Source organism: Oryzias latipes, chromosome 13 (assembly GCF_002234675.1).
Source record: "Oryzias latipes chromosome 13, ASM223467v1".
NCBI classification, from domain to species: Eukaryota; Metazoa; Chordata; class Actinopteri; order Beloniformes; family Adrianichthyidae; genus Oryzias; species Oryzias latipes.
The window spans coordinates 12,370,394-12,390,931 of record NC_019871.2 but is presented as its reverse complement, the minus strand read 5'-3'; the positions used below and the strand labels follow the sequence as shown (position 1 = coordinate 12,390,931).

The 20,538-nt window shown below is 45.4% G+C and overlaps 1 protein-coding gene across 1 annotated transcript; it reads left to right on the top strand.

Moving 5' to 3' along the window:
- The first annotated feature begins 447 nt into the window (after positions 1-447).
- Positions 448-19,997, top strand: LOC101170114 (mediator of RNA polymerase II transcription subunit 13-like). The gene is made up of 30 exons (XM_011482473.3): positions 448-1,297; positions 1,995-2,229; positions 3,856-4,024; positions 6,001-6,146; positions 6,245-6,442; positions 6,893-7,087; positions 7,167-7,323; positions 7,421-7,528; positions 7,615-8,319; positions 8,393-8,609; positions 9,154-9,178; positions 9,293-9,414; positions 9,503-9,593; positions 9,678-9,874; positions 9,976-10,175; positions 11,535-12,424; positions 12,507-12,674; positions 12,769-12,992; positions 13,078-13,273; positions 13,358-13,733; positions 13,993-14,209; positions 16,579-16,770; positions 16,858-17,081; positions 17,159-17,301; positions 17,385-17,543; positions 17,648-17,830; positions 17,912-18,066; positions 18,200-18,364; positions 18,568-18,668; positions 18,774-19,997. The coding sequence occupies exons 1-30, from the start codon at positions 1,232-1,234 to the stop codon at positions 18,904-18,906; spliced, it is 6,357 nt and encodes a 2,118-aa protein (XP_011480775.1). The 5' UTR covers positions 448-1,231; the 3' UTR covers positions 18,907-19,997.
- The last annotated feature ends 541 nt before the right edge of the window (positions 19,998-20,538 follow it).

The following is a 20,538-nucleotide window of genomic DNA, read 5'->3' as shown; positions in this document are numbered from 1 at the left end:
CGCATTCGCCATTATAAATGGTGAAGTGTTATTTGCTGTGGTGTTATTTGGTGGAGGACAATGCTTTTATTTGTGTAGTGATATTGAGCGTCGCACAATAAATGTATCGTGACGCACTCTCCTTTGTCTGTGCAGTGTAACCTGGATTATTCCATTTCTGCAAAATGGTTGAAAAAATAAACCAAATATTGTTTTAAATGTATACAACTTTAACTCGCTAAATTGCAGTTCTAATAATAGCTTCTGTTTAATTTTACGCAACCTGGTTAAAATGAGTGTAGATTTCATAATGACAAACACATTGAGACATACATAGTAAGAAATATCACCCAGGAGCCACCACTGTATGACAGATGCACAGGAGCTCTCATCTTGTAAATTGTGAAGTCATGGAGCTACTTGCAGTCAGATGACGCCCCCATTACCACAAAGTGGCCAATGGGAGTTGAGAGGCAGAGTTGTCCTCCTGGCCGCCATTAAAGAATTCAATCCATGTACTGAAATAATGGAAATCTGCAGGAACCATGGAACAGCCAGAGAAGAGGAACCACCGAGTTGTGTCGAAGATTTGACATTTCGTCTCTTTTAAAGGCAGTTTGATTATGACGGAGTACTGTTATGGTTTTAGAAGAAAGGAGGGTTGGGTAGCTAATTGTTTTATTTAGCTAGCAGGCTAGCGTTAGAGCTCTGGTATGTTAGCTTGTATGCTAGTAGGCTAGCAGAGATCAGGGGGAGGGGAGAGTTCCTCTGCTTTGAAATTGTTTCAGATCAGCTAGCTGACGTTAGCATTAGCACACCAGGGACTAACATTTTAGGATGAAGTTTCTTTTTAGTTCTCGAGTTGGCATTTCTTATCGCATTTAACTTTCCCAACGTTGTATTCAGCGATAGCCTGGCCATGTTATGTTAATGCGGACTGTTTGATGTTAAAGATACTGGGGTCGCAAGCTTGTGGCTAACCAAATCAGACAATACATTTCAAATAGGATTGATGAATCGAATAGCTATAAGCCTACAGTTGACGCTATCTGGCTGCCTGTCTCACGTTAGCTTAGCTTCTAGGTTAGCAGTGGCTAGCACCGGTTAGAAGTTGTCTGACTAGCTGAAGCTAGCAAGCTGCGCTTTAACTGCATATTTACAACTGAGCATCGCTGCGCTGGCGATAGATCGGCTCTTGCCCCTGGGGTGATTGAGACAATGGACTTTAACGTTACAACTGCGTAGTGAAAGGATGAGTTCGTGCTTTGTACCAAACGGGGCCAGTTTGGAGGACTGCCACTCCAACATCTTCTGCCTGGTAAGTCTCTGCTCTCAGTTCGCTAGCTAGCGTTAGCTGTAATACCAAGAGGCCAGGGGAAAGCCATTTTGGCTAATAAGGCAACAAGCTTTGTAACGTCAGTTGCAAGCTGGCGTGAAGGCATCGGGCCTGCAACTTGCAAATCGTGATCCATCAAACTTTCATAACAGATAGCGCGCACACTGCATGGAAGCTAATAAAAGGGTCGCTCACGATTATGGCACGATCCATTGTTTACACGGGTTTTGTAACAGGAACATCAAGCCTTACTTAAAGTAACAGGTCGGGTCAGCAGACGGATTAAAACTCACCCGATATTTTCTAAATTACAGGATACAATCTATTATGTTTATTTAGGAAAGTCAAATGTTTTTTTTTTTTGTTTTTTTTTTATATGTCTACCTGCAAAATGATTTTAGAATCAAAGTAGTTGTTAACTTTGGCATAACTCAACTTCAACTTCTATTTTACTTCAAAGAATACTTAAATAATAGCAGAACATGTAGAAATGTTGCCAAACCTCTCCACCTTTCAAATGAGTAATGCTAGATTAATTTCTTGGCAGACTTGTTTTTAATTTTTTTTTATTTGCAGCAGCAGAGCCAAAGCAGTGTAACTCTGTTGTCACTCTGTTTCAGCCCTTTTAATACAGTTTCATAGAATTCTGACTTTTTTCCCCCCTTTTTTTGTCCCACAGGCGGATTTGACTGGAATAAAGTGGCGACGCTTTGTGTGGCAGGGACCTACCTCCTCGCCCATCCTTTTCCCGTTTACTGAGGAGGACCCAATTTTGTACAGTTTTAGCCGATGCTTGGCAGCCGATGTGCTGAGCGTGTGGAGGAGACACCACACCCAGGGTCGCAGGGAGCTCTGGCTCTTCTGGTGGGGGGATGACCCCAGTTTCGCAGAGCTCATCCACAATGAACTCTCAAGTAAGTGAAAACATTTGACTGTTTCCACTCTTGCTGTATTTGATTTTTCTTATCAGGATGGACGTACATTTTGTTTTGTGGTTCGTGTATGCGACAATAATTTTGACACTTGAGTAAAACTTGGTTACATGTTTAAAGGTTACAATGATGTTCTTGCACATTGATTCTTGATTTTATTTTGAAAATATGTATAACTTCACATCACCTTTCTTCATGAGCGCTAGTAGAATCAGGAGATATAACAGTAGTAAAGGATGATGGTGGTGAGTTTGTGGAATATTTGTAATTTAGGAAGATAACAATCCAGTAAATAAAAAGTTTGAATCAAAGTGAAACTGCAGCGTAACAGGATGGAAGGATTTAAACCACCGCAAAGCACAAGCCGTGTGATGACTTCGTCACAGTGACGAACCACATTACACTGCAATCTTTTTATTTTATTTTATTTTGGTACTGCAAGCAGGCATGTCAGAGGCATGTCAGGCAACTGGTACTCTTTAGACACACTTCAAAGTCCTAACAGACATTAGCTTGTGTTTGTGAATTTTTAATTTTTAAGTTTCTGATGGCGCAGCAACACTTTCCTTGGTGTTATTTCTGTAGCTTTCGTATGCTGTGACTCGCATTGATCGAACACGTTGTTGACCGGTGAAGCTCATTCTTCCAGGCATCTCTAAGGAAACAGTGACAACTCATATTACAGTCATAAATAAAGGGAACTGCTGGGGTTTGAGTGACTGTGAAATATGTGCCAATCTTGCCTTTATTTTGGATTTTTTTCTTCTTTCATTTTTGGAGGAGAGTAAACTGTGTTAATAAACCTCATCGTTTTTGAATACCGGCATCTATATGGTGTGTAGTTTAGTTTTCTCTCATAGTCAAGGCCATAAATGACAGTTTAAAAGCTTAAGAGTGGGTTTTTGGGGGTCATTTATAGACATTGTTTTGTGCTAGTTTACTGAAAGTCGCACAAAAATAAGAAGTCTGATCTGTGGAAATGTTGTTCATGTTGAAACACGTCAGGTGTTCAGCGCTGAGGCTAATCATTCTAAGCTCTGGCAAATAAACCTTTTTTTTTTTCTTTTTTCTGATAAGTCACAAAAGCTAGTCTTGATTTCAAATTCCTGTTGGAATCCACGTTATCTCCCCAAAGATTCAGCCATCCACCGTGATATGACAGCAAGTTGTTGTTCACGTTTGTCCACTACTGCTTGTTGACATTGGTATCTGAGACGACAAGCGTCCTTTGGTAGCTGAGACACTGACCACGTCTTATCTCCTGCATGGTCTAGTGGAAATGGCAGACGTCAAAAGTTGGTTGTGACTGATACACAATTGGAAAAAGTCCAGCTGTCAAAAACAGGAAGTCTGATTTGTAGCTGAAAGACAAAACTCTTGCATGATCCCAAAGACGTGCTGCCATTTTTATTACTTTAAGAAATCTGTCTCTGGGTTGTCTCTAAGATGATGTTCTGTTTTAAACCTGTCAGTCATTAGCGCTGTCAGCTGTTGACAAGCTGATTTCACTTTTTAAAATGGTGTCAAGCGGAACCGAGTTTTCTTGAATCTGCTTTTCTGGCAGGAGTGTTGTTGAAGTCACGCGGATACCTTTCTTGCTATTTTCAGGTGAGGAGGACGGTGAGTGGGAGAGTGGCCTGTCCTATGAGTGTCGAACACTCCTATTCAAAGCCATTCACAACCTGCTGGAGCGCTGTCTCATGAACCGGGGCTTCGTTCGCATCGGCAAGTGGTTTGTCAAGCCATATCAGAAGGAGGAAAAGATCATCAATAAAAGGTACCTTCTATTTATGCAAGGCTGTAAAATATAGAGATGATTTGATTCTTTTCCATAACAAATTTGTTTTTGTTTTTTTTTTGATAAACAATTTTTAAATGAATCAAATGATTTAAATTCTTACAAAGTTAGAAATTAAATCAACAAAGTTTTTAGTTTTCACATTCAAAAATAACACAAATTGTTTAAAAAAACCCTCAATGAATCAATATAGATTTTTCTACGTGTTCACTTACATTAAAATATTTCTTTTCTTTAACCCTACCCAGAAAAATGCTATAAACCCTTAAACTAAATGAGAATCTTCTTGATTAGACAGAAGGATGGAGTCAGTTTATCTACAGCTTCTCCCCCTCCTCATTGTTTGTAACTGCATATCACAGACATTCAATTCTTTGTATTTTCAACCAAACTTTTTTAACGCTATCTGCCCTTTTGTTGCACGGCCTTTGAGCTGGTGCAAATAGTGAAAAAAAGAAAATAATGAATTTCAATATCATTAAACCTCTGATGTGTGTTCTCCAAGTGGGGGAAAGCACATCATTCAAGCTGCTGTAGGTGAAAATCCAGCTGGGAAGTGTCACTCAAAGCATCACCTGTCATCTGTTTTTCAGGTTTGACTGAGATTCGCAGAATGAGGGTATTTTTTGAGTTTACGGACGTTCTATTTAGCTTTTCCTTTGACCTGGTTGTTGGGAGCATGCAAGTTTACTTTTAAATGAGCACTCAAAAAGTTAAGCAAAGTAGAGATAAGGTGTAATAAGTCTTGTTTGGAAGAGATCAACTATACTCCTCTGGCTTTAGCGTCTGCAGCCGTCAGGGTCAAAGGCTCATCCAGCTCTTGTGTTTTTTTAAGCTGACCATTTTAAACCTTTAGAAACAACATCAACAACACCAAAAATCTCCAGATGTGAGGATAAAGATGGATCTACTCAAGCTAACAGTGAGCCCACAAGTCTGGCACCTAATTACAACCTTTGCAAGATGCGTTTGCTCTTGGTTTTGATAAATACGCCAAAACAGTCGTAATTCTCTGCGATTGAGTGATCCGTGGGTTTGCGTACATGTGAGGGAGCGTTCAGCAGGGGGGTTGCTGCTCTCCTGTGAGGAAAAGGCAATGTGAACCAAAGCATAGGTGAAACTCCAGAGAGGCTCAGAACTGTTTTCCACTCGACTGTCGTCTAATTTCACCCGCATTTGAATCCTGGATTGAAGGCCACCAAACCCCAGAGTACCCCACCATACTCTTGCTCTGGAATGTCTTGTTTGGGTTTTTTTTTTTTTTTTTTTTTTTTACACGGAGGGATAAATTATACTTTCTGTTCAGCTCTGTGGCTTTTCTCCATCTGGCAGTTTTTCTCTTTGTGTTCAAAGAGCAGCAATTTCATTTCTTGTTTACCTGTGTTTGGTTTCTGTTTCTGAAGAAAAGAGGGCATGGGTGTCGGCCTGCTAGGGCAACATCTTTAGCAAAAAAAAAAAATATTAAAAAAAAGGTTTGTCAGTCTTTCTGTCGCCTGGCTCTTTCTTCCTGGTAAACACAGCAGTCTGTCAAAAATGCTGAGTCTGCACGTACTGTAGGGGCATGTCAACAAGGTCTATTTTAGTGCACTTAGCTGCTTAGACCTCCAACTGTAGTTGGAAGCAAAGGTGTGAATCGCCTTTATTTATACATTTGGAGTTGCAGGAATATCCCGTGTTTGATTTGATGTCTTTGTGGAGCTTGGAGAAAGTTCTGCTTAACAGCTCAAAGTGTGAAGAAACTGCATGTGCAGTACATGCATCCTTTGACCGACAGAACAAACAGGTCTTCATCACACTGTCATATGAATGCCTGCTACATGAAAGAGCTTAGTCAAATGCATTATGCAAAGTGTTAAACGCTGCCTCCACCATCTGGAGAGACCAAGATGTTGTCAGCCGCTGTCAGCTTTGCTTACTGGTTCATGTCTTTTGTCTTCTTTTTCTGCCTTTTGCAGTGAGCACCTGTCTTGCGCATTCACCTTCTTCGTCCACGGCGACAGCAATGTGTGCACAAGCGTGGAGATCGCTCAACACCAGCCCCTCCAGAGGCTGAGCGAGGAGCATCTCAGCCTCGCCCAGCAGAGCTCAAACCCTTTGCAAGGTAGGATTTTCCACCGAGGACCGATGTTATGCCGGTTCGCCATTTCAACAGTCTTTTGTGGCTTCTCATAGCTGTTTTGTTGACTCCGCCCTCTGTAGTTATCCTAAGTCCGTATGGCTTGAACGGGACGCTCACTGGCCAGGCTTTTAAGATGTCCGACCACCCTACTCAGAAGCTCATCGAGGAGTGGAGGCAGTTTTATCCCATTAGTCCCAACCCTAAGGAGGTCCAAGAAGATAAGATGGAAGATTCTGATTGGGAGGATGACTCCCTTGCAGCTGTGGAGGTCCTTGTCGGTAAGACTTTATAATAATTTCATAATGCGGCGATGGGTGACGGGAATGCAAGCAGGTAAGATTTTAAGCCTAATGTTTACTAAACCTTTAGGATGGGGGGTTTTTAGTCTGACACCAGAGCAAAGTTTAGCCAAATGATTTGAGAAACTTATTTTGTAGTAACCGTATTTAAGACCTGAATGTTTTTTGTTGTCTGGATCGATCAGAACCGTGTCATGAATCTCACAACTCCAGTCCTTGTCAATCCCAGTTATAAGGAGAATATTTATCCAAAACCACAAAAAGTGATTTTGGTTTGAAGACATGACCGCTGGGATGGTGGTACCAACATTAGTGCATAATTGGATCCCATTTAACTACCTGATTATTTTGACAGTTTTGCCTTTTTTGTGTGTTTTATTCGATTAATTTTTTTCTTTTCTAAAAATGTGTAAATGTCTTGTTTTCCAGCTGGCGTGCGGATGGTTTATCCCTCCTGCTTGGTGCTCCTCCCCCTGCTGGATCTCCCCACCGTGGTATCTCAGGGCTCGAGCAACACTCCAGGAAGCCAGTGTGTCGCTCCACAAGGCCAGGCCGCGCACAAAGACCCTGCCATGTCCTCCGTCACCCTGACTCCGCCGACGTCTCCAGAGGAGGCTCACACTGGTAAAGCTTTAACCTGTTGGGGATGAAACGTCTGATTCTTCCTGTGACTTCATAACTCGTTACATCCCCCCCCCCTCAGATTATCGGCCAGCCCAGAGGTGGCTAAAGTTGTCGTCTGCGTCCGATTGCTACAACTCTAATAACAGCCTTCATGGGGGTAAAATCCCTCGTGGGCTTGCCAGCCAGATGGTGGAGTCTGTGTGGCAGGAGTACAACACAAACCGCACAGGGAACAAGTATGTCGCGTGTCGCACCGCAAAAAAGCAAGCATTATCTGTCAAATATGGCTTTCTGTTCGTACTAATGCAGCGTCTGATTTTTAACAACCACTAGGAGAAAGTTTACAACTTTGACAAACGGGGCAGTTGAGGAGGAATCGGACAAAACGGCAGTCTGGAATTTTGTGGAACCAGCCCACAGACCGCCGTGTAACTGCTCCAGGTACTCAGAGTAGAGCACACCGACAGGTTAGTAATCCAAAGATGGAACTTTTGGTGACTAGTGTTGTCTTCTTTCCTCTCACGCAGACATAAGAATCTGAAGCAGCGATGCAGCAGCACCTCAGGACACCCTTCTTCATCAGGCCAGCCCGCTCAGCCGCCCACCAAGCACAAGCTGAGCGAGAAGATGGAAAAGGGGGAGAAGCAGCAGCGTAGGCCGCAAACGCCCTTTCACCACCGCAACTCTGTGAGCGAAGAGCTGTCTCTGGAGCCGCAAACGCCGCGGCTGTGCTCCCGGCCGCAGGAGGAGAGCTCCTATCCCAGCCTGCACCACGTGGACACGGTGCCCAAAGCCCCCATGCTTCACACGCACAGCCTTCTCACCGACCTCGGCTCGCCGCCCCCGCCTCCTCTCAGCCCCCACCCCTGTGATCACGTAGAAAGCGACATGACCCCGGGCGGCATGAAAACCTGCTCCACCCCTATCCACCAACCACTTTACCCGCCGTCAGTGGAGCCCTGCCTGGTGCCACAGAAAGGCTCATCTGGGGAGTCTCCTTTGGAGAGCATGCCTATGCCTTTGCCCTTCCCACCCGCCTACAACGAATCCATGGAGCCTACTGTGTTTGTAGGCTCAGCTGTAAACCCCAGTGAAGACTCTTCTCACAACCCCTGGAGATACTTCAACCTGCCAAGGAGGAAGGACTCCAACTTTGTGACTCCCCAGTTACCTGTGGATAAAATCCGTGAGGACTGCTGGGGGGGAACTGAAAGCCTGGTCTCTGTCACAGAGTGAGTGTTGCTCCTTAATCCCACCAAAGCATCCATTTGTTCCCTCGTCTTCTAACGGCGCTCTTCTCTTTAGGACTATGTGCGACTCCACACAACCCCTGAAGGTGTCCCAAGAGCTGGTGAGGACCTACGCCCAACGGAGAAATAGCCACCTCGTCTCCATCTCGGGAGACGATGAACACGGCGAGGAGCCCGACCCTTACGCCTTTGTGGAGGGAGACGAGGAGTTCAGCTTCATCGAGAAGAGAGACAAGGCTGCAGCGGAGAAAGAAGGCGGCAAGAAACACAAGGTGGGCTGCAGGCAGGAATGCTGCAGAGATGTTTGTGTGCGGGATCCTGTTTATTTCAGTGTGCAGAAGTTCATTATAAACAAGTGTTTTGCTCCTTTACTTGAAGATCCACTCGATATAAATCCTGTCCGTGTTTTGAACGTGTTCTTTTCCAACGATGGAGGACATATTTCATGAAAATTGAGCTCAAAATTACGGAGAAAAAAAGCTTATTTGTGATGTAGAAAGAGTTTTCAGCAATGGGGAGGGGAAGGGGGGCAGGGTAGCTCTAAACCAGCGGTCTCATCCACAACTCAGACGGGAATTTTCTGATGGACTTCTTTAACTCTGTAGAAACTATATCCTAGAAAATAACCCAGGTTTTTTGATTTTGCTCAAAAACATAATTAAGACTACTGGGAGCACTTTGAAAAAGGTCACAAGAGGATTGAAGTGGGCCTTTTACATGTTATCCTATTTTGAAAAGTCTGAGTATTTCCTTTCCTGAATGGTACAAACTTTTTATAAAACTAAACTCTGTTTTTTCTCTTTATTTATTTCTTAGTTGGATGAAGGAGCTGGGACTGACGGTGAGATTTTTAAATGCTTCCCTTTGGCTGTCACTCAGTAAAAAGACAAACATAGATACTTGTTGTTGTTGTTTTAATCTGAAAGTTTTCCATTTGCTCTGTCCTGCTCTGCAGATGGTCAGGGTCCATCAGGCAGCAAACCTTTATCCTCCACCAGCCTCATCCATGAGAACGACTTGGCCGTGTCCTACAGTGACCTGGACAAGATTTTCAACTCTGATGAAGATGAACTAGCAGTAAGTCAATTATGATTCATTACAAATAAATGTCAGCAGGGATTGATCCACCTGACTGATTGTTTTGATTTCCCTTTGTTCTGCACAGCCGGGATCAAAAAGAGCGGGAATTGTTACGGAGGGAAAGTTTGGGAGCAAAGAGACCAAACCAGCCTCAATAGATCAACTGTCGGGTTTAAGTACGGATGGATCCACTGGCTCTCTTGTTCATTTTTATTTTGTTGCTATTGTGAAACTAACTCTGCCTTTTTTTTTTGGCCTAGGCTCGGTAGACCTGCACGTGATGTTTCCCACCCCTCCCTCTGCGGAGAACCAGGGCTACTCCCCCATGAACTCTGGGAGTAAAGACGGTCTGGAAACGGGGACGGGGCTCACCCTGCTGGACGGCAGTCAGCTCAACAGCCACTTTAAGATGGAGGTGGAGGAGGGTTTCTGCAGCCCCAAACCATCGGAAATAAAGGTGCGACCCCCCCATGACACGCCAGTTGAGACGAGGAGGGGGAAGAGTTTTTTTTCTGTTTTTATTATTTAATCCAACTGTTGTGCTTTGTCTGCTTTCAGGATTTCTCCTTTGTGTACAAGCCAGAGACGTGTCAGTCGTTCATCGGCTGCTCTATGTACGCTCCCCTCAAGACGCTACCCAGCCGTTGTCTTTTGCCTGTCAAACTGCCAGGGGACTGCGTGTACACGCCCAGCTGGACCATGGGAAAAATGGACTTGATGCCCCAAGTATCAAATGTGAATCTCCTCATCAAAGACGGGTAAGCGCAAAGTGAAACGTTTGTTTGTTTGTCGGCGAGTGTTTGTTTCTGCTGTGCTGTAGAGGTTGTGTAGTTAAGGAATCTCTTCCCAGCAGAGGAAGAGCAGCCGTTCATCAAAACAGTCAACTAATTCCACCTTCCTGCGTCCGTCCATTCAGAGCTGCAGTGTTTGATCTGAGTGAATGTCTGTCCATCACTCTTTGTTACATCCCAGCTGCTGTGTGAAAACAGCTCCAGATTGTTGCCTTTGCTGTTGAACATCTGACTACTTTAGAGAAGCAGTTAAAGCGATTTTGTATCTCGAGATTTTATTCTGAAATAGCTTCTAGCATCCAGCTGACACGTTTTTGAGCAGAATTACTTTATAATGTGCTGGACTAGAATAATAAAAAAAGAAGGATAAAATGCACACAGTGATGTGTGTTGGTCCACCTTCAGCCTTGATTATTACACATCTTCTCTGTTGCTTCCATGTAGCCAGCTTATGTAATGGCTTAACACTTAATTTCCCTCTGGTGTTTTTATCCACAAATCTCACAGACGTGGAGTCGAGCACTAATGATTTGGAAAGTTGGGCTGCCTCATGATCTTTAGCTCATCCTAAATATTCTCAGAGGCTAAAGTCTGTTGTTTAGTCTAGATGAGAAAAGTTTAAAGACCCACTCCAATCATATTTTGATCTACTGTTAAAGTGTTCCCAGTGGTCTTTTAATTGTGATTAGGCCGTTTTTAGCCTAAATAAAAAAACCCGTGTCGTTTTGTAGAACGACAGGAGTTCATTAGTAATTCGGCGCCGAGTTGTGGTCTGGATCATTGGTTCGGAGCAAGCCCGCCTCCTCTTCCTGAATGCCGGAGAACTCTTTGTTTACATGCTCTCCTGCTAACTTACAGTCCCTCACACCCCCGGCCGATTACGCATTACTGGTGCAGCTAAAATGGCGAGCAATATTTGAGCTATCAAGCCATAGAGTTTAGAGGCAGATTCCAGCTCAGCCGAGGAAAACAAAGACGTATGTGGATCCAGACGTTTATAAGTGGATGCATGAGAATGGAGCGGCGCAGGGAGCCTGTCGGGAGGAAACGAAAACATTATTTTCATCAGAGTGGGTCTCTAAATGTGTAGTTGTATCTAAATGGAACTATAAACAACCTAAGTAGCTCATTCAATATAATGGAGCTTAAGGTATTGGCCGTTACAATGGTAATAGCAAAGTTCTTCACATATTATTGTTGGCAAAAACGGCACCGTAGAATATTTCCAGTCGTGCCTCCATTACTATGTGTCTGTAACTATAGATGCGTTCAAACATGTATAGACGATCGCAGCCGCAGTGGTGTTGATTGTCTTCTCTGTTACAGTAATCTCCCGAGTGTGGAGCCCGACTACAGCCAGACATACACCCCCCAAACCCACACGCCCTTCTTGGCCGGCAGCGCGCCCCCCAGCAACAGCGGCACGGGCATCCTGCCCTCTCCAGCTACCCCACGCTTCTCCGTGCCCACACCGCGCACACCACGCACTCCTCGCACCCCCCGCGGCCCGTCCAGCGTCCAGGGCTCCCTCAAATACGACAATTCCGATCTGTACTCGCCAGCGTCCACCCCCTCCACCTGCCGACCCCTCAGCTCCGTGGAGCCCGCAACCGTACCCTCCATCCCGGAGGCCCACAGCCTCTACGTCACCCTCATTCTCTCCGAGTCGGTCATGAACCTCTTCAAGGACTGCAACTTTGACAGCTGCTGCGTGTGCGTCTGCAACATGAACATCCGAGGGGCGGACGTGGGCGTGTACCTGAAGGACAACGGCGACGCCCAGTACACGTGCACCTGCGGCTTCAGCGCAGTCACCAACCGGCGCTTTGGCCAGTCGGCCGGCCTATTCCTGGAGGACGAACTGGACGTGGTGGGCCGCGGCTCGGACGCCGGCCGGGACACGGAACGGTGTTTCGATGAGCTCAGGCTTTCTACGACACACAAAGGGGGCGGTCTGAAGGAAAAGTATCCCGACGAGCTCATTCTGCTGCTGCAGGATCAATGCACAAACCCACTGGCCCAGATAGCCGGTGTGGACAGCTCCAAGCCGAGGTCCACCCTGAGTTCATTCCTGCGGGTGGAGGAGAGGGACTGTTATAACGACTGCTACATGGCCCTGGAGCACGGCAGGCAGTTCATGGACAACATGTCAGGAGGCAAAGTAGATGAAACACTAGTTAAGAGCACCTGTCTCCATCAGTGGCCAAAATCCAAATGTATGTGCCGTTTTCCTACTTTTTCTTTTCCTTTCCTGAAATGGAACCGGCTGAGACGTTCTGCTTGCTTTTCCTCCCACAGCAGCCGACATAAGCAAGCTGTTCTCTCAGGAAGTGCTGCGGGTGCTGCTGTCCCTCCAGCCAGTCCTTCAGGACACCATTCAGAAGAAGAGGAGCGTGCGCTCCTGGGGCGTTCAGGGACCTCTCACTTGGCAGCAGTTCCACAAAATGGCTGGAAGGGGGTCATATGGTACGTGTACATTCCTGTTTGAGGAATTCTCCTCTAACAGATTCGACATAATTAAAAAAAAAAAAAACAATCCTCTGTCGTCTCTTCACCTTAGGCACAGATGAGTCTCCAGAGCCTTTGCCCGTTCCGACCTTTCTGGTCGGCTATGAGCACGACTTTGTGGTGCTGTCGCCTTTTGCGTTGCCGTACTGGGAGAAGCTTCTCTTGGATCCATACGGCTCCCAAAGGGATGTGGGATACGTTGTCATCTGCCCAGATGTTGAAGCCTTGCTCCGTGGTGCCAGGAGCTTTTTTAAAGATCTGAGTGCTATGTACGAGGTACGAGCGCCCGTCCTCTCCGCGCAAACACGACAATTTCAGGTTTTGAACACCATTCAAAGGTACTTTCTGTTCGTCTTCATAGGCTTGCCAGCTGGGCCAGCACAGGCCCATCTCTAAGAGCCACCCGGAGGGCATCGTGACGGTCGGCTCCACAGAAGGCAGTAATGTGGCCGAACAGCCGCTCAGCGACTGGTTCCTCAATCTGGCCGCCAGAGAAGGAAACAATGAAGCCTTTAACAGGCTAAAGCTCTTCGCTCAAGTGTTTCGCTGTGATCTAGGTACCTTACTGCTCCTCATGTTCAAAAACCGCTGTGGTCAAACGTGCAAGTGTCTAATTTTTCTGTTTTTTTTTTCATTTACAGCTCCCTATTTGTCAGAGCAGTCATTGGACAGTTCCCTGTTATCCCAGCGCAATAGCACCCCAGCTTCCTCCTCCTCCTCCTCCTCCTCCCCCCAGACTTCCAACACCTCCTCAGGACTCCAGAGCACCAACACTACCAGCACCGGCTCTGCCCAGCCTTCCCAGGTCAACAGCACCACCCCTTCCTCCGCCTCCTTAGGGTCTCAGACCATTGGTGCCATGGCCTCCTCCAAGCCAAGCATGTATTCGCCATTCGGGTCAGCGGGCACTCAGGGCAACGCCACTCAGAATGGACCCCAAATAAACTCACAGGGTGGAGCGGGCCATACAGAAAACGGGTCCAGCCAACCTCAAGTGTCCGCAGAGACACCAGAAAGGTAGCTGCCAATCACTTACCTGCCCTTTACAAACAAAAATAAAATATTTTACTTTAAACGTTTAAAAAATGTTTTTATACCTGTGCTGACTGCTTAAACTGTGGACTAACTCGAAGCAGAAGTGGACTCCTTTAAATGAATATTACAAAATTCATTGGCTTTTGGAAAAGATGGAGTCTTAGAGTTTAAATGGCATTTCTTTTCTCAATAATTAGGATTCTAAAATGTGGATAAACACCTGTTTACCTCCTCTAAACAGCACAATGGAGAGAGACAAGGTGGGTAAGCCGACAGACGGAGACTCCCACGCCGTGTCCTACCCGCCCGCCATCGTCGTCTACATCGTCGACCCGTTCAGCTACGAGGACGCAGACCGAGAGGTCCACTCCAGCACCTTCACACTCGGCCTGCTGCGCTGCTACATGGAGATGCTCCCGTTCCTGCCGGCTCACATCAGAAACGTCGTCTCTGTGCAGGTACCGCTTCTTTATGGAGTCCAGATAAAACCCAAACAAAAAGGGGGGCAAGGACCATTTATGAAGTCTTCCAGTTGGGTATTTTTTTTGCAGATGTTTTAATGAGGTGTGTTACCAGCAGGCAGTTGGAGGTTAGGATGAACAGGGGAAGTCATTAGCATCCTCTAATAGGGAAGGTAACTGCCACACCTGTCATGCAGCGGCGCCATATTACATCAACACGCCGCAGGGAGTTTAGCAAACCCAGGAGACGCGTCTAATGAGCTAATGGTTTTATTATTGGCCCAACAGCAGCAGAGAGCAGCTTTCATGCACGCGGATGTATGCGAGGAACTCAGACATACTTCACAGCAGTTTGGGGGGAGGAGTTAAAGCTGCTGCACTTTTGATGCTTCAATGCAGTTTGCATGTAAGGGAGGCGGTACATATCATCCCTGTCAGCTTTCTATGTGGAATGTTATCAGGATCCGACAATGGTTGCTTTCTGCTGAGTTGGATGCATCACTAACGATCTTCAAGATGCTGATGCGGCCTCAGTTTCAGCTCAGCATCCAATGATGGTCCTGATCAGAAATTGTCCTTTAAAATCTTTCTATCTTTATTTTGTCCTGTCATGGAATTAGGTCCCACTCTAATTTTTTTTGATCTATTAATCTATTTTCAAAGCGTTCACAGTGGTCTTTTAATTACAATAATGCCGTTTGCAGCCAAAAACAAAATACCTTTGTGGTTTTCTAGGACAGAATTTTTAAAGAACGGCATTAGAAATTCGTCCTCTGAGTTGTGGCCGGCGCCGTTGCCATGAAGCAGCCCCGCTAGGGTTGGGCGATGTCCCTTAAATTGGCTGTTGACGATGTTTGCTGTCAACCATCGGGATGGACGATGACATCGTCGGGGGGGGGGGGGGGTATTTTTTACATTTTTCGTTCTTATACAACTGCTATTCGTTTTTTTTTGCTTTTTTCATTTTATTTCTCAACTAATGACTAATCTGCGATGATCCAGTATAAAATGAGGGAAGTGACTTTAACAAAAAAAGTAACAAACAAAATAGAAAAGAAGTAGTCCGCTCCCGCACTTAACTAGCGAAGTGGACCGGCGGAGCGCGGACTTCCAGCTTTGTGTTTAATGGGAATGGGGGGGGGATGCTTTGTTACATGAGCGGTATGTGTGGGAGATTTAAGACTGCGATCCGTCCCGCAGCTCTATGGGTACAAGCAACCGAACTCAGAACCGGGTCTAAAAGTGTGTGTCTGAGCACAGCTCGGATCGTCAGCACACACAGTGGTTTGAGCTTCAAAGCAGAAATGTCGCTCAGTCCTTAGAAAACATTCAAACAATCACGTGGATTTGTGTTTCCAGTCGTGTCCCGACTAACTAAAGGCTGATGTTATTCTTGCATGTTTACGTGCAGCCAGCAAGCAGCACCATCCAAAGCTAATGTTGTTAGCCCGTGTTAGCATACTGCTAATCCTGGCTTCGTTCAGAAAAAGCACTGACCACACGGATTAAAATTCAAATGATGAGCGAACAGGTGTTTCATAATAACCGTAACATTATTAAAAGCACGTTTAGAAGATCGTCTCGTATATTACCGAGCTGACATGTCAATGTATATAGCCGCTCGGCGCTGTTTAAGATTGTTTTGTATTGAATTGTTACATTCAATAAAGTTTGAAAAAAAAAGCCGCTCGGCGGAAGTTATATCCCCTTCCGGTTTTCAAACCCTACTGCGCATGTGCGAATGATTTATTCCGACGGAAAGTGTGACCTTAGTGAACGTTTTTATATTCTGAAAACATTTTTCTGGGCCCATCTACACGGTTGGATTCTAATCCGACCATTGATCCCATCAAGATATTTTGTACATGTAACCGCGGCTTATGGTGTCGACTCGCAACGTGGCGGGGGCGTGGCATCACGATGGTGGTCTCCATCGGGATGTCAGTCACCCATCACGATGGACGATGATATCGTCCATCGGCACAACCCTAAGCCCCGCCCCCCTTTTCCTCCCTGTTTCTGAGAGTTCAGAGCTGGGAGCTCTTGGCTGCCCAGCACCTTTTCTATGTGACAAATACGCTCTTTTTCAAACAGCATCTTATTCGTCTGCTCACAATGATATGAATGAAAAAATACTCAGAAATGCAATTTTAAGCTAATTTTTTTAGGTATGTGTCGTCCATCACAAGAAAAGTGCTACAAGAACATTTAAAAACACAATTCATCGGCGTCATGTTGGTAAACACAGAGAAACTGAATCGTGAACTGCTCTCTGCATTCATATTTTTGTGACTTATGGACAGACATCGGACCAAACAGAATGCCAGGTTTGACAAACCTCCTGACCCTTGACCTTTTTTTGTCAGATCGTCCCATGCCAGTATTTGCTGCAGCCGGTGCACAGCGGCGAGCGCCACCTCTACAGCCAGCACCTGAAATCACTGGCCTTCTCCGTATACACTCAGTGCCGCCGGCCTTTACCCACCTCCACCAACTTCAAGACTCTGACGGGCTTCGGGCCGGGCCTGGCCATTGACACGGCTCTGAAGAACCCAGAGGTGACCCACGAAGCCGAAACTCTGCCCGTACCCGGATGCGCTGGGATTTTCTGTGTCACACTAACACGATTTTTTTTCTTCCTGCAGCGGCCGGAGTGCTTGCGGCTCTACACGCCGCCCTTCATCCTGGCTCCAGTTAAAGACAAGCAGACCGAACTCGGCGAGACGTTTGGCGAGGCGTCGCAGAAGTACAACGTCCTGTTTGTTGGCTACTGCCTGTCTCACGACCAGCGCTACCTGCTGGCCTCCTGCACCGACCAACACGGAGAACTGCTGGAGACCTGCATCATTAGCATCGACGTACCAAACAGGTACAAACCTCACCTCACCTCCACGCCATTTGCTGAGCGTTGTGTCAAGTCCACTCATTCCTGACATATCGTGACAGAGCTCGCAGGAAAAAGGGCTCCGCCAGACGGGTGGGGCTGCAGAAGCTGTGGGAGTGGTGCGTCGGCCTGGTTCAGCTGACATCTCTGCCGTGGAGGGTGGTGATTGGGCGACTAGGCAGGATGGGGCATGGCGAGCTGAGAGGTACGCCGTCCTACAGTTAGCACATGCAGACGGAGCAGAACGTTCTGTTTCCCCAAACCAACCTGGAGCTGTTCTTGTTCCAGACTGGAGTATTCTGCTGAGCAGGAGGAACTTGCAGTCCCTCAGCAAGCGTCTGAAGGAGATGTGCAAGATGTGTGGCATCTCTGCCGCTGACACTCCCAGCATCCTTAGCGCCTGTTTGGTTGCCATGGAACCACAGGGCTCCTTTGTCATTATGCCAGGTAAGGACAAACTAAAACAAGAAAAGTTTTTTTTCTCTTTTTAACTTTATGCAGGAATTCTGTCAAATCTGGCAACCCACTCACTTTAAACGTTGCCTCTGCAGACTCCGTGTCCACGGGTTCGGTGTTCGGCCGCAGCACCACCCTCAACATGCAAACGTCGCAGCTTAGCACACCTCAGGACACTTCCTGCACGCACATACTAGTGTTCCCCACCTCCGCCATGGTGCAGGTCAACACCAACACGTCCGAGCCCATTGACATCAACTTCAACCCCATCAATCCTGGTACGTTCTGCTGCGGAGGAAAGTAAAGAATGGGAAAAAAAAAGCTTGATTGTCACAAACCAAACTGACTTTCTTTTGCAGACGGATCAGACGGCATGGGCTTCCTTGACCTTTTTGGGAACGACATGGATCACGACATGGACCCAGACCTTATCAACATCCTGCCCAACTCCCCAACAACCTCCCCCGTTCATTCTCCTAGTGGTCACTACCATCAGGGAGGAGATGGAGGGAAGGTCTGTTGGGTTTTCTTAAATCTTACCCACAATGGCAACATTTCTATCACTTAAGTTATGAATATTTCTCTAATCGTCCCATAAATGACTCTGCATCGTCATCGTCCAGTCGCTAATTTCCTATGTCCTGCAGGGCCCGAGCGCCGATCGAATGGAGTCCCACGAGGAGGCTCTCAACATCCTGCAACAGCCGATGGCTTTGGGCTACTTCATCTCCACAGCCAAGGCCGGACCGCTGCCCGACTGGTTCTGGTCAGCCTGCCCTGAAGCCCAGAACCAGTGCCCGCTCTTCCTGAAGGTAAAGACATCTGCTTTGAGCCCACCATCGCTTCAGATTTTGCCCCTCCCCTGTCTTTTTTACATCCACATCTACAAACTGTCTGTAAACACTAAAAATTGAGTGAAAGCGTATGATTTGAACTCTTAGAAAGCATCTAATCTTTCAAAAGTTCTAAAAAATACCTTTGGATTCACTTTGCCCTCCCTTTTTTTTCCCCCCAGGCCTCCCTCCACCTGCACGTGTCTTCTGTCCAATCAGACGAGTTTCTGCACAGTAAACACTCCCACCCACTTGACTCTAATCATACCTCTGATGTGCTCAGGTATGAACCATAATCCGACTGCCTCTCATTAACCAATAATATCTATGTTTTTGGTTTGTCTCTGAGCTAACACTGATTTTTTTTTTTTTTTTTTTTGCCCGCTAGATTTGTTCTAGAGCAATACAACGCCCTCTCCTGGCTGACATGCGACCCTGCAACCCAGGACCGGCGCTCCTGTCTGCCTGTTCACTTTGTGGTGCTCACACAGATGTACAACTTTATCATAAACATGATTTGAACTCTTAAGACGGCGAATGAACTGCTGGAGAAAAAAACTCACTGAAACTAAGGATTTGATGCTTTGAAGAATCCCAGACACTTAAAAGGACCTCAAACTCCCGCCAGGGCAGCTTCGGATTAGGACGCCGTCCTCCTCCAGCCCCACCCCACCTCCCTCACTCTTCTTCCCGGTGCGTCTCGCAGAACCCTGGAAAGTCCCATCCGATCTGATGCCAAGAATCCATTTTAGCATTTTGGGTGATCAAGGGACGTTTCGTAAAAGGAGAATTAAAAATGTCTTTTTAACGACTGTAGATTGCAATCTATGAAATTTTATCTTAATGAAATGCCTGCATATATTATTTATTGTAAGTTTTTAAATGTGGAATTTTTAATGCTTAATATCTTTTTATATATTACAAATCCCAGAGGGTGTGTACATCTCACTGTAAAGGAACCGGTTTAAAAAGTGTAATTTTTTTCAATTGGATCACGTGGGGGGAGGGGAGGAAGAAAAAGCTGTTTTGAGTGAATTGCTGTAGATTGCTTTTATTTTTTTCAAAGGGGGTACAGACCTTTCTATTGCCATGCTGTAAAGATGAAGTAAAAAGCTGGCCTGGGCATTTGTGTCCCACCCAACGAGTGGATGAGACTTACCTCTCTGTCTGCTTCGAGTCTCCCGCACAGTAACTCAAAGAGCTCTGAAGAGGAATTAAAGGTACAATGTCAGATTATATATTTTATATAACAGATTTAGGTAATTGTGCGTGTATATGTGTACATATACTTGTGTGCCGCTACTGATGGTGCAGCTTCTGTTTTAGGAATAAAGTGCGTCTACCTTATTGCGTTTTTGTGCCTGACTGGTTTTTGACATGTCTGGGCTTCCGTAGAGGCGGATCGACGCCAAAGGATGGGACATGAACCAGAACTTCTTGAGTAACTTATATGCAAGTGACATAAATTTTCACTATCCAGTACATGTGCTGCCACTTTCACTGAAACAAGTTTTTATAAATATTTTTTATTTTACGTCTGAATTCTTGTTTGTTTTTTGTTTTCTACACATGTACAATGGATGGGATTTATCTATTAAATACCTTTCTGATATTTTGGCATCAGCTTCTATTTCTGCATTGCTCTTTTTTATAAAACAAATAAAAAATATTTATTTCTTCTAATATTTAAAATTAGCAAAATTTTAGTCCTTTTTTTGTTACAGCTTTTACTAGATAAGGGATTTTTGTCTTAAGTAACGTTTTTTTTTCAAAATAAATCTGTTAAATATTAATAATTCTGCAATGTCTTGTTGGGGAACTATTAATAGACGTTTAACTTCAAAGGCAGTGCAATTTTTTTAAATCAGCATCAAGACATTTTATTGAAAAAGAAATCACCTTTTTTTTTTTGTTTCTTTAAAAATGTTCTTAGATTGAACGTGAGCAAAGGTGTGAGGTTTTCTTTCTGGTCTTCAAGAATAGAAAGACACAAAACTCATGACTCGCATAGAAAATATGATCTATTTGCTATAAAACTTTGTGTCTTTAAGTCCTAATGTAAATCTGAGACTTCCTTGAGAAAAGAAAAAGACGTTAAATCAGGAACAAATCAAATCGAAGGATCAATCAGAATCAGGACTTCCCTTTTTTGT